The sequence below is a fragment of the Myzus persicae genome, unplaced genomic scaffold (assembly GCF_001856785.1).
Source record: "Myzus persicae strain clone G006 unplaced genomic scaffold, MPER_G0061.0, whole genome shotgun sequence".
In the NCBI taxonomy this organism is placed as follows: domain Eukaryota; kingdom Metazoa; phylum Arthropoda; class Insecta; order Hemiptera; family Aphididae; genus Myzus; species Myzus persicae.
This window is the reverse complement of record NW_019101288.1, coordinates 116,238-130,567: the sequence shown is the minus strand read 5'-3', so window position 1 is coordinate 130,567 and position 14,330 is coordinate 116,238. Positions and strand designations below refer to the sequence as shown.

General features: G+C 26.9%; 1 protein-coding gene across 1 annotated transcript; it reads left to right on the top strand.

Annotated features, from left to right (window-relative positions):
• Positions 1-3,913: 3,913 nt before the first annotated feature.
• LOC111028549 (E3 SUMO-protein ligase PIAS1-like) lies at positions 3,914-10,946 on the top strand. Its single transcript, XM_022307239.1, has 3 exons — positions 3,914-4,116; positions 8,824-9,501; positions 9,564-10,946. The coding sequence occupies exons 2-3, from the start codon at positions 8,829-8,831 to the stop codon at positions 10,547-10,549; spliced, it is 1,659 nt and encodes a 552-aa protein (XP_022162931.1). The 5' UTR covers positions 3,914-4,116; positions 8,824-8,828; the 3' UTR covers positions 10,550-10,946.
• The last annotated feature ends 3,384 nt before the right edge of the window (positions 10,947-14,330 follow it).

Here is a 14,330-nt window from a genome sequence, read left to right as displayed (position 1 = left end):
TTTGGAACCTGAGCCAACACTTTTACTGCCAATTAAATATTATTATCACCCTCCACTTCCTGTCAACAATACAGGTAAAAATACTAATTGCAATACACTTCATAATATCCTATTTTATTGTTTCCTTAAAGTTAATGACAAATTACTTTATTTCAAAGATAAATAATCAATTACAAAATATTTTCTTAAATTTAACAACAAAATTGTATAATCAATTTTAACAAGTCTATTCATTCTGCAATCCATTTTCCTTTTTTTAAAAAAAAAAGTAATAAAGTCTGTTTAATTGCCTTAGAAACTAAGGAATCTAAGAAGTTGTCAACAAAATTATTCAAAACCAACACCATATTAGGTACATTAAATATATTGTATTAAATTTTTAATTCAATACTTCTTTTCTTACTATCAATGTTAATGGATATCGTAATTATTTAAGTTTGCTAAAATAGCATTATAATTTTTAGGAATACATTGAAATATTATAAATGTTTCATTATCTCTCAATTCAACAACTCTAAAATAGTGTTAAATAGAAAATAAATAAAATAAAATTAATTTTAGTTTTTAATGTTACTAGATACAAATTATCTTAAATGGATTACATTTCTACTGAATGTTTATATTAGCATTTTATATACACCAATTAATTTTCAAAATAATGTAACCGTTGGGTAACTCTACCACAACCCATGTCAAGGCATAGCAAAAAATGAAATATATTCTTGTTTGCATAACTTTAAAAACTACTTAGGCAGTAGCAAATTATAGACATACTCATTAGTCATAGGCTTGTTCAAGATTTTGTGTCTGGTACAGCATACATTTTTAACTAGCCCTACAGAACAATAAGCAGCCCACTTATTTTCTGTATTATCATGTGCGTAAAATAGGGAGTGGCTAAGAGGGCTGCTATAGCCCCCCTTGAACTCTGTTTGGCCCCACAGTATAACAATTTAATATTTTATACGTTCATATAATCACTTATATACCCCAATGTGCTCTTTTAAAACTGCATCATATTTACTTAATATTTCTTTTTTTGGTTTACTCAAGACCATATGGGCCTATTGCCGCTTCCACTATCTCCCTCCATGTTTCTCTGTATTCTACCAGTTCCCCTCCATTCATAACTCCCAACATCTTGATATCTTCCTTGACTCGATCCTCCCACTATTGTCTAGGCTTTCCTCTCGGTCGACTTTTGTTCGGTTTCCATTTCGTGATGGTCCATAAAAGTTGGTCTTTTGCTCTCCATACGTGTCCAGCCCATCTTATTCTTTGGCTCTTGAGTGTAGCAACTATACTGGGTTTGTTAAATAAAGTATTCAGTTCTCTATTTAATCTTATTTCATAACTACCCTCCTTATTTCTTTTTGGACCAAATGTTCTACGCAAAATGTTTTTTTCGAAGATCATTAATTTGTTTTCGTCAGATTTAATATTGACATTAAAGTTAAGACATTTTAATTTTAAGGCAAGTTATAAGTGTGTTAAAATTGCAAATTGTTAGTACATATTAAAATACTCATAACTTGTTTTAAAATTAAATTATACTATCTAAAAAATCTTACCTCTTCAACCCATTTGTGGTCATGCTGTTGTTTTTTGAATGAGTTTGCCACTATTTTCAATCTTGTGATGTACATTTCTAACATCTCTATTATGTTGCAATAATTACTTATGAGTTATTATTGATATTTCTAATAAACAGAATCTCTAAGAATCAGAGTAGGCAATTAGCATTAAACTTAAACTCAATTTGTGAATAATAATTGTTTATTGTATATTATTAACTTTTTTAAGTGAAGAACAATATTATTTTTATAGACTTACTGAAATTATATACATTGATCATTAACTTTTACTTACATACATATTAGGATTAGTTGAAAGGTTCAGTTAAAAACAATTACATAATTAAAATGTGTCTTTGTCTAGTCACATCTATAATCCCTAACAGCACTGGAACTCTTAAGGAATTTCTAAGGAGCCTCTGACGGAACCTAAAAAAATATAGAAGGAACTAATATTTTATTCCTCAGGCGCTTCAAATGTCCGTACCTATGAAGTTCTATAAATAAGTATAAAAGGAATATTTTTTGACTCTAGATTTCTGTTTATTTTTATGTGTTTCTTCGTATTCTTTTTTTACTTCAGATAAATTATATTGTACAGCATCACTCATTTTTTTATTAGCTTTTTCAAAATGATCTGACAATATAAAAATATTTATTGAGCTAGGTATTATAGTCGGGTATTAAATAATATTAAAATTAAGTGCTATAAAAGTGAGAAATACCTTATACCAATTAAAATTTATTTTAAAGTTTATATTAAATCCAGAAATGCATAACATAATATTATTTATAATCCATGTTTTTTTTACAGCTGTATAAAATTATTGAATGGAGGGATAAGGAAATATAGATTATAGGTATTTATAACTAGTGGAATAAAATAATGTTAGGTATAAAATTAATGTCAGTAAAAATTGATATGTACAATGACAAATTATAAAATAATAATAATGTTCATTTTTTTCGGTGTGAATTATAGGAAGTGCAGCAGTTAAATTAGTTCCAGGAATGTTCTAAGAAACACATTTCCATATTACTGAACTTATTTTAAACATTTTATTGTTTCAATTTTTTATTTCAAAAGTGAGGATTGACAGGGTAGAGTATATAAGTATCATTTTTCCAAATATTCTTCTTCGATTAAAAAATATTGTTTAGTTTTATTATAGATTTAATTATTTTAACTTAAGTAATTATATTTTCTTTATAATTACTCAATTATTATTTAAATCATCAACATTCAAAATAAACCTACTCTTTTTTATTTAATTTCAATATTATTTATTATTTTTAGACTATCAATTTCCAAATTGTTTTCTATCTGTGTATAGTGTCAATTTATTAATTTGTTATGCTTATCATCTCTACATGTATTTTTCGATTTTCCTAAGCAGTTCAAATTAACACAAAAATTAACTAAAGATCTAAATTTTTCGACATCATAGACTAAATATAATAACCCATATACATTGAACTAACATTAAGACTGTCATTAAAAGACTTAAATTAATGCTACAAAATGTGATCATAATTAATGAATTGTGCATTTTTGCTAAGCATTTTAGAACTTAAAAGTATCATAACAATTTTAAGAGTTTAAAAATTGTTATTCACATCTCTACCTCGGCAATACATTTGTAAACACTACTGGTCCAGTATAGTAGACTTTCTGTGCCTTCTACTGCCTGAAAATAGAACAATGATCGTGGTTGTCAATGAAATTCTAAGGGAACATGATTTATTATGTACCACTTGACCAATTTAGAGAAAATTATAGCCTTTTATTATTATTTTGAGTAAATAATTTTGTTCTTTCAGTAATTATATTTCTAATAACATATTTTCATTATTCAAAGGTAACATTAACTGTCTTGACTTCATTTATTTCAAATTCTTGTTCAAAACATTTAATTTGTAATTCTACAAGTCTAATAGTCAAGTTTTTTAAAAAAATAAACAGTTATCAGCTTTATCAATTCTACTATCTGCGAGATTATCAAGACTATCAGTGGAAAACGAGAACGTATCATGGAATGAACTAGCATAAAGGCGGGTTTTCACGATATGCGTGTGCCGTGTACACGAAAAATATTCTGCCTTGCCCAACAACACGGTGACGTGGTTAATTGTGTGATAACCTTACCTAAACAACCAATTATAGTAAAGGATTCGTATGCACGTATGCCTCACAATGTCATGTATAGTGGAAACCAGTAAACATACTGTTACTGAATAACAGTATAGTTTAAACCTTTAATAGCCTTAAAGCATGGAAAGTTATATCTAATTGTTCAGTGTCGGTGTTTGTGGCTACACTGATTTCATAGAATCTGTGTTGTACCGGTGATGATTATTATTTATTAAGTTTGCTACGACGGCCTACCGGCTGCCTTTGTCCTTTATTGAAGCACGGCGTTCAGTGGGCAGTGGCGACAAATTTTCTCATCTTCTTCACAAAATTTACAAAAATCATAATCATTGTTTATAGATAGATTAATAGACAAACCTTGCGTCGTATACACGGTCGTTTTTGCTACATGTAAGTATTTTTTTATTTTTTCTAGTAAACAAAATATATTGGCGGGAGTGAGATTATTGGTCATTAGAATGTTAATTATGTATCAAAATGAAATGAAAAATGAATCAAATAATGCTGAATTATGACACTAAGGCCCGTTTCACATGGACGCGTATCGTACGTGGACGTATCCTACGCGCGCGTTTTTAGTTAACATTGGTAAGTTCATACTTCATACGTGCCATACTCGCCAGGGAAACGTCCACCGTCGGAGTGGCGCGTATGAATTTAACCAATGTAAACTAAAAACGCAGGCGTACAATACGTCGCGTATGATCGCGTCCATGTGAAACGAGCCTAAGGGTCGTTCTTACAATGTCCAGTTCAAGTTAACGGACACTTAACCATACATTGTAAGAACCATCCTAAGATTGCTTAAAATTTAAAAGCATCTGCACTACCAATAAGTGATCGAAAAAATGAATAAATATTGTCTTTTACTATTTTTCATATATCTACTACATTGTACACAAACTTGTTCACTCCATGGTGCGTAGGAGGGGGGGGGCGAGTAGGGATAGTTTTTTTAGATAGATTGTCATCAAGTCCGTAGCTACACCAAATTACCAGACTGGGCAAATAAAATTGTAAGAGGGACATAAGAAATAAAAACCACTACATAGTACATACTATGCATATTATTTAGAACTAGTTATTGTGTGTTTGGGCAATGCTTCTCTGTGGCTGTGGTCCTGATTATCTTTTAAAATATCCCACATTTTTTTTCTTCAATTTTTTCATTTTATGATCAGGCTGCTGCTAGCTGCTGGTTGCAGCTGTGAATAGATTAATAATTAATATTTAATAAATTAAACTGACTAGTATTATCTGATTAATCAGAATGGTATATTAGTAACGTAATAAGTTGTTGATAATAAAAACTAACTTTTTTGTCATTATCTTTGATTGTTTCTAGTTTATTTATAAGTAGTGATTAATTTCTATGGTAGTTTGTTTCAAAAATTTTACTTGACAACACTGGAGACTTGAGTTTTCAAGAAATTAAAATAATTTGGTTTTTTTTGCATTAACATAATATATCATATTTATTTTATAGAAACTTGGAACATTTAATTTTGTAAATAACCTAAAATCATCAAATCAATGTGACATTTTATTTATTAAGAAATGGATTTTAAATTTAAACTTGCATTTTAATTAACTAAAATGAAAGCTGTGGAATTAAGTTTTAAATATCTACATATTATAATTCATAAATAATTTTTACATTCCCTGCCTATACGAAAGAAAACATTTCATTAACAATACTTTATCACTAATCAGATAGTGAAACAAAAATTAAAAATGTTTGTCTTCCCCTTGATAAATTTCTGAAGACGCCCTTGTCAATTTGATGCCCTTGATTCAATTCAGTTTATAGCTATTTGTTTTAATTGTATTATGATTGGATAATCTGCATAATTCTTGAGCTGATTTTATCAAAGCCCTTTCAATATAAATGTGCGTTGCTACTTGTTACAATAATTATAATTTTTAACGAATGAGTACGTTCCTGTTCTATGATTCTAAGAATTATTTAACATATTTCAACAGAGTTACTTACTGTTACTTATCAATTATTTTGAAACAAGACACTTCAAATTATTTTCCTTTCTCTAAATGATGTAACTTTAAAAATTCATATTTAGAAGCACATATATTTAATAATGGTTTAAAATTGTCCATTTTTTATTTATTCAGGAAAAATAAATATTTTATAATAATGATAGTTATGGATCCCTAGATAATAATTTTACATTTAAATTGTATAATTGGTCAATTCACTCTAATATCAAAGTTTTCAGCACACTGTTGAATCTGGTGAAGAGACATTTGCTATAAATATGCAGGTCCCAATTCCTCTTAAGACAGTATTTAAACTGTACTTTAAACTTTACTTTGTAAACTTAAATTAACATCTAACATTGTTTTCTGTTAGAGTATTAACCACATAATATATTACATTAGGTACATTAGGTTTACTGTTTAAAGTGTTACCTACATGCATTTGTTGATACTTTAAACACAACAATGATCAACAAATATAAATACAAATTACAACATATAAATGACATATAATAGGTAACTTAGGTCAATCTATAGGTAGGTAGGTAAATGATTACCAAGAACATTATTTTCATAAATTAAAATATATGTTTTATTTACAACATGAAGACACATAACGCATATTGTACAAGTTATTAAAGAAATAATTATTTTATGGTTATTTTATTTAATTTATAATTTAGTTACTGGTATTGATTACAAACATAAATAAAATAAATGTAGTTCCATACAACTCGGTTAGACGTTAGTAAATAATACTTATTAAGTTGTAAAAACAATGTATAAAAAAATGTATTTATTAAATTACGATACATCAAAATAATTATAAAATTAGTACAGATACTAAATATGGCTTTACAATTTACATGTGCTATTAAATTGCTAACTTTCTGTTTTTAATTTTTTTTTCAGGTACTTAATTTGTATTTAAACATTCAATTGAAGAACAAATTCTGTAACACTAAAAAAATCTAAGAAGTTAATCCTTTTCAAAGTTGTTGTAGGGTGTTCATAATCAATATTAAGCATTTTCATTTGAAACTGATCCCTTATTTCTACTTTATCAGTACAATAATTGATTAATTTCCAAATAAATACTGTTATACATTAAATTTGCTGACATCTCAAACATCCTGTCACTCAAGTTATCCCTTATGTTTTACATTTGATAAGTTTTATCTCTTCTACAATATAGTTAAAAACCAATGCAGTCACCTGAAATCATTTTATAATATTTAGTTGTGAAATAAAAATAAATTAAAGTTTTAATTTTGTAACTTTTAGATAATTACATAGTTGAATTCCATTTATTTAAATTTTAAACTAAATGTAATATCAAATTAATGTAAGTTAGGTACATAACATGTCATACTATATATTTAAAATTTTAAATGTATTTCTTAATCAAATTTATTGTATGTTATTGTTAAAAAATGTAGAGCAGTACCAACATGCTACAATTATACAAATTGTCATAAATAAATATCTTCAATGAACTTTTGATATTTTATAAGTAGGTACCTATTATAATTTAAAATTTACTGAGTATAAATAAAGTAAGAACATAAATATGAACTTTCTAAATAATATAAATAATTTATACAATATTATTTAGAAAGTTCATATTAATTTTGTTCTTACTTTATTTGTATCCAGTAAATTTTAAATTATGATAGGTACTTAAAAAATCTCAAAAGGTTATTGAAGATATTTATTCATTACAATTTGTACAATTGTAGCCTGGTGGTGACCTACACGTCCAAACTATTACACTACTACATTTTTTTTTAACGATAGCTTAAAAAAAAAAATTTATAAATATATTTTAAATTTCAAATTATAGGTAATATATTATCGTGTTATATTCATTGTCTATAATATTTAATTTAAAATATAAATAAATGGAATTTGTGTATAGGTATAGCTAGTCATCAATATTAACTAATGCTTTAAGAGTAAATTAATAGGTAATACTAATATGCAAATATATACCATTTGTTCTGAACATTTCCTCTTAAATCCTGAATATTCAGTAGAATAACATTGATAATTTTGTTTGTATTGGTTTTGACACACTATTTGAACTAGATTTATCTATTTTATATGTCTTTAATTCAGTCATCAAATCAGAATGTACATGCTATTAAAATATTTAAGAGTATTCTTTTATTTAAATTTAAATAGATACATTTTGATGCAGTGAAATCAGTTATCATGGTACTATATTACTATGGTATCTAGTACCTATAGAAAAATATTATATGTATAATCTTACAAAATAAGACACAACAAATATAATTTATATGTAAAGTGTACTGTGCAGTTTATTTACAAAATTAAACAATTGTAAAAAAACTTTCTAAATTTTATAAAATTAACAGTACACTTGACATAAATATTATGTTTGTTATGTCTTACTTTGTAGGATTTTGTAATTCTGATATTCTAGTCAATAAAATAAATAATAATAGAATATCCTCAGTAATCAGTGTGCATATTTTAATTTATAACAAATAGAGACACCGGGTTCTGTTTTCTCCATAATTGTGTTTACTACATTACTACGTATGTACATAAAATGTATTATCAATATAAACACTAAGTGGCTGGATAAGCTCTAGACATTAACGTTAAAACTATTTTTTGTTGAAAATGTTTTTCCAACAATATTGATGCTAACCGTCATGATCACGGGCATCCGTTGACGGTCACCGATACATTTTATAGGAACCAACAAATCCACAGTTGTTATTGTAATTATTATTAATAAAATGCTGGGTGAACATTTAGGATTTAAAATAATTTTGTGTTAAAGAATTCTAAATCATTGATTGATTAATTTTCTAGATGGTTCTTATTTATGGTTTTCTTATGGTCTGCGGAGAAGCTTTTAAATGTATGTCCCTCTATAGAAGTTCTTTATCATATTACTGCATTTTTATTTTAATACGAATCTAAAGAGATTACAGAGATAAGAAATGACATAATTACCCATATTACATAATATTTTATAAAGTGGATTCAATATTTTTATTTTATTATTATAACATTAAAACTACATTCAATAAAAAAGATAACATTTTTTTTTAAATTTGTTTTTAGTGATCATGAGTAATTTCAATGGTGAGACTTATAGAAATTGGCTGGCTCATTTCCGAGTTAGTGATTTGAAATTACTTTTGGGAGCTTTCGGACAAAGTATAGAAGGACGAAGACCTGAATTACGAGAAAGGGCGTTGGAATTATTAATTTCTATACCAGATGGCTTTAACTATATAGCATATCGAGCAAAAATATATGATATACACCTTTCTATGAGTATTCAGCGGGGGCAGAGGACGCATATGAATCAGCAACAAATCTCACAACAAAGAACTTACCAACTACCACAATATCCTCAACAATCAGTTCATATGACCAGTGCTAGATTACCACAGTTTCCGTCCAAAATAGAAGGACTCAGACTTGGGTACCCTACAGGTACAAATTCTTTTCCTAGAAATACTGTGGCTAACAATCACATTCAGTGTGTATCTGGCAGTTATCAGCCAGTCAGACCTCATACTGTTGTTTCATCGCAATTGCCAACAAATCAAAATACATCATACCTTGTTTTGAATCCACAAACTAGTGGAAACAGTAATGCCTCTGTTTCCATCCCATCTTCTCAAATTGTAGCAGATTACAAGTTCAAGAAGCTACCATTTTATGATGTTATTAAGGATACAATTAAACCAACTTCTCTTAATGGTTCAAATACTGTAACAAAATATGCCAAAGGTAGCAAAATATTTTTTATTATTATATTCTTAATTATATTTATAACATTTATTTTATTTCAGGTATGATAAAATGTGAATTCAAATATACCATGTCAAATGAAGAAATAGAGCTTATTGCAATGAATCGGGACACTTCCAATGGCAAATGTGATTACCCAATAAATTGTCAGATTCGAATTTGTCAGTTGGAACAAATTGTGAATACTGAGGTAACTGATGAGTTGCCCAAACAACTTTTTATTCAAATCAATGGTACAACTTGTCCATTGCCATCTTTTCTTCCGGCGCAACCAGGAAAAGAGTCTAGACTAACTTCTGGACCTATTAACTGTGCGCAGATTTTAAAACTTAATCCAATTTTTCCAAACTTGATCACTATAAATTGGATTCCTGATGGGAAAGAATACGCCCTTGCAATGTTCATTGTAAAACAAGTGAGTGCAGATACTTTGATAAAAAAACTTTATGTTGATAAAGTGAGAAGTTTAGAAGAAACAAAACATGATATTATTAAAAAGTTGACAGTTGTTGATCCAGATTTGGCCTCTACATCTATAACTGTTTCCTTGGTGTGTCCATTGAGTACAGTTAGAATGAAGATACCTGCAAAATCTATCCATTGTAATCATTTACAGTGTTTTGATGCAGGTACATTCATTTTAATGAACGAGAAAAAGCCCAAATGGATGTGCCCAACGTGTTATACATCTTGTTTGTATGATGAAATACGAATAGATGGTTATTTTTTGGAAATTGTTGAAAATCTTGCACTTGGAGATGACATCAAGGAAATCGAACTTTTGGATGATGGTTCATGGATTGTACCTGAAAAAAATACAGACATCAAAAACACGATTGATACTATTGATGATACAGTTATCGAAATAGATGACTTAGATATATCCACTGATTCGAAAGAAGAACCTAGGCCAGATGTTTCAAAATGCCAGGAAGATGAAGCCTTGGAAAAATATGTTGCGGATTTGATAATGGATGACGAAGAAGAACCATCAAAACAAAAAGATAAACCCGAAAATATTGATTAGAGCGCAATTAAAACTATAAGGATAATAAACAGTTACCAGTAGTTTTTCAGAGCAAGAAGAAGAAATTCAAATAAACATTTTGCCGGTCCTTCAAGTCCTGCCACTGCAACTGAAATCTCAATTTGTTCATATTACTTTTATTATTTTTATTATTATTGTAAGAACAATTTTTTATCATAAAATATTCTTTGGCTAATATCGTTTGCATAATTTTGTATACTTAATCTATGTTTTTTTTGTAACTTACATGTAACTTCACCCGAGGCAGAGTGGCCTGCCGGGCAACCGGGACAATGCCCGGTGGCCTGGCTAGCTTATATAAGAAGTGGCCTGGTCCTGGTGTGATGAAAATAATTAATGTTTAAAATATTTATCTATTTTTGAGAACTGTAAAAACAACGAAAACAAATAAATAATGTGATATGTGAACCACCACTATTATTAAATTGTTTTATACTTCACCCAATCAAAAAATGGTAAGCACACATCTAGCAATAAGACAATAAATGGTAAGAAATTAAATTTGAAAAAAATGACCTGAAATAAATTTATGTGGCCTGAAAATATCTGTTTGCCCGGTAAGAATTGTTGAGCCACTCCGCCCTGAACTTCACATATTATTTGTTGAACGATCAATATTTTTTTATCGACCATTTCATATTATGCTATCATATACTCTTTATAATTTCCAATTTTAACTAGGTATATATTTTTTTAATCATTCATATCATTATTTTATTATTTCAACTGATCATTGTACTTATAATATTTCTATGTGTACCTATAATATAATAACTTATGACCTGATTTATATGCATTTTAAATTTAAAAATATGCATGCAACATGCACTAAAAAAAGTCAAAAGATGCAAGAAAAAATGCAAAAGATGCAAGAAAAAATGCAAAAGATGCAAGAAAAAATGCAAGAGATGCAAAATAAAATTTCAATTTTCATTACATTTTATATTTAACTTTAATTTTGCAGTGATAATTATTTATTAGTTTTATTAAAATTTTCATAAACAAAAAATAAGATGCATAATATGACAAATATGTAATGCAATAATGTAATTTTTTTAATTGTAATTCAATTTTTAATCATTGATACATTGTAAAAAATATTTTATTTTATTTGATAATAACTAAAAACTGTACAAATATACACTTGACAATCTAAAAAAGTGTTGAGCAAAAAAAAACAGATTATAGGTACATTTATATAAAATTAATATCAAATATTTTACATTTCAAAGAATATTCGGACACTAAAAATAGTTAAGGTTATTGTTTTTCCAATTAACATACTTCATTAAATTTTTTGTACTTTTTTCATATTTATATCGGTATATCACCAACGTATCTACTATTTAATTTTAATAAAACATTTTTTACAATGTATCAATGATTAAAAATTAAATTACAATTTAATAAATAATTATTACTGCAAAATTAAAATCAAATATAAAATCTAATACAAATTGAAATTTTATTTTGCATCTTTTACATTTTTTTCTTGCATATTGTGACTTCTTTTAGTGCATGTTTGCATGCATATAAATAAGGTCTCTTATAATAACTATAACCAACATTTATGTTTTTTTTATCCATGTATTTTTATCTATGTTTATATTTTTGATGTCATTCATATTTTTATATTATTATTTATTGTTATTTTTACAAATAGTATGTCAATATGACGTATTTTTGTATCACAAATACTACTTTGTTATAATATTGTAAAATGTAATTAAATTAAAGACCATGGTAAAATAATCTTATAGGTAATATAATCTAACTTACTAGAGGTCAATACCCCATATAAGTTAGATTATAAGCATTTAAAGTATCACTTAACTTTCTGAATCATTTTGCAGTTAAAAACTTATAGAATGATCAATGTTTAAAACTAAGCTTCTCATAAGTAGTTAATATTGTAATCAGAATATTATATCAATATACTGTTTGTTTTTATAGAAATTATAAGTTCAAATTTGGACTCAATTAGAGATTTTTAAACAAAGTATAACAATGTAAGTGTATTTTCCTAAAGTATTTAAAGTAGAATTTATTTTAATTTTCCAAGTTTTTAAAATGGTAGGTATAGACTATAGACACATTTTTAATTTTGACTGAATAGAGCTTGTTATTAGAGATATATATTTTATAATTATTAAAAAGTTAAATATAAAAACTTGACATGCTACACAATCTAAATACTGTTTAAGTTATTCTACTTAGAGCACTTTTACACAACATTGTACATTCCTTTTTAAATTAACTATCAATAGATATTTTGTTGTAATTTATAAAATTAATAATCGAATCAATTTTCACTGGATGTTTAACCCTATTACCATAGTGGTGACCCACTTGCAAACTACACTCACTTAATGATGAAGCAGATGTATATTAATTAATTGCACATTGCATCCAATGTACACAATTTTTACATTTTTCTTTTAAAGACTTAATTTGAAAAATAACAGTATGTCCTTGTCTACAGTACTTTTCTGATACTCTAAGAATAATCCCTGTGATGCTGAAACTAAAAACGTCTGTAAAAGATCTAAAGAAGTAAAATTATTTTGAAATTCTTATGACTTATAATAATGCATAGAAAATGCTAATATAAACACTCAGTGAATATTGCATATTTCTATGGTCATTTGTTTTAGAGTTAAACCAAAAACCGATACAATTCCCGTTTTTACTTAATTTTTTTTTGTTTTCCCGGCGCTTTGGAAAACTAGTGGACATTTAAAATTTTTAACTACTCAATGCACCAAATAGTTTCATTCTCAAATCGAACAAAACAATGAAGTACATACACAAATAAATAATTTAAAAAAATACACATTGTAAAATCAACACATTCATCGAACCGCTCAGATTAAAAAAAAGACTTGTTATCAATATAAATAATAAGTAATAACCATCAAGATAGATAAACAATTGGATAAACTGGAGCGCTCTCTTACCAATATCGTCCATGCGACGAAAATTTGAACGTTACCCCCACCTCTGCAGGGCAAAAAAAAATAGCTGTTAACTTACGAACGTACTGAAGAGCATAAACGCCTCATAATATTTTAGGTACTTGTACTTCCACTCGTCCGATTTTAAAAATTAAAAACTATTTGTACCTGTTAACAAGCCTACTATAAAGCGATTTAGTTTTAAACAGAAAAATAAAAATAAATAACTACACAAAAGTATAAAACGAATTATTGTAATTAATACAATAAAACAGACATTTATCGTGTTTACAGCTAACCACTTACCTTTAAACATAAGCAATAATATTATAATTCAAATTGTATAGAATATAAATAATTACATTAGTCATTCAGTCATCCATTTAAATAAAAATTAGTAGTTAATACCATATAGGTATACCATATTATATTGAAGTAAATGCAGCAATATTCCAAATCATATCTTAAAATCAGACGTACTTTGATTTAACTATTTAAGTACCTGGGTACCTATTACTAAATAATAAATAATTAATTTATAATATTAAAATATAATATTGAAATAGGTAATGTAGGAAATGGGAAACAATAAATACAAATTCAACACCACAAAAAAAAGAAGAAATAAGATATATTTATAACATTTATTTATTTTAAAACATCGATACCTACAGGCTACTAATACAATATAATATTTACACAATTTAAATTTAAAAACATTAGAACAAATAGAATATTTTTATAAAATTTACATTTTAAACATTAAAACAAATTTTAATTTAATTTTTATACATTTTGAAATAGTA

Bases quoted from the DNA above. Each gene is read 5' to 3' on its own strand.
- LOC111028549 (XM_022307239.1), top strand. From the start codon at position 8,829: ATGAGTAATTTCAATGGTGAGACTTATAGAAATTGGCTGGCTCATTTC. The intron at 9,502-9,563 runs GTAGCAAAATAT...ATTTTATTTCAG, and splicing joins TGTAACAAAATATGCCAAAG to GTATGATAAAATGTGAATTC.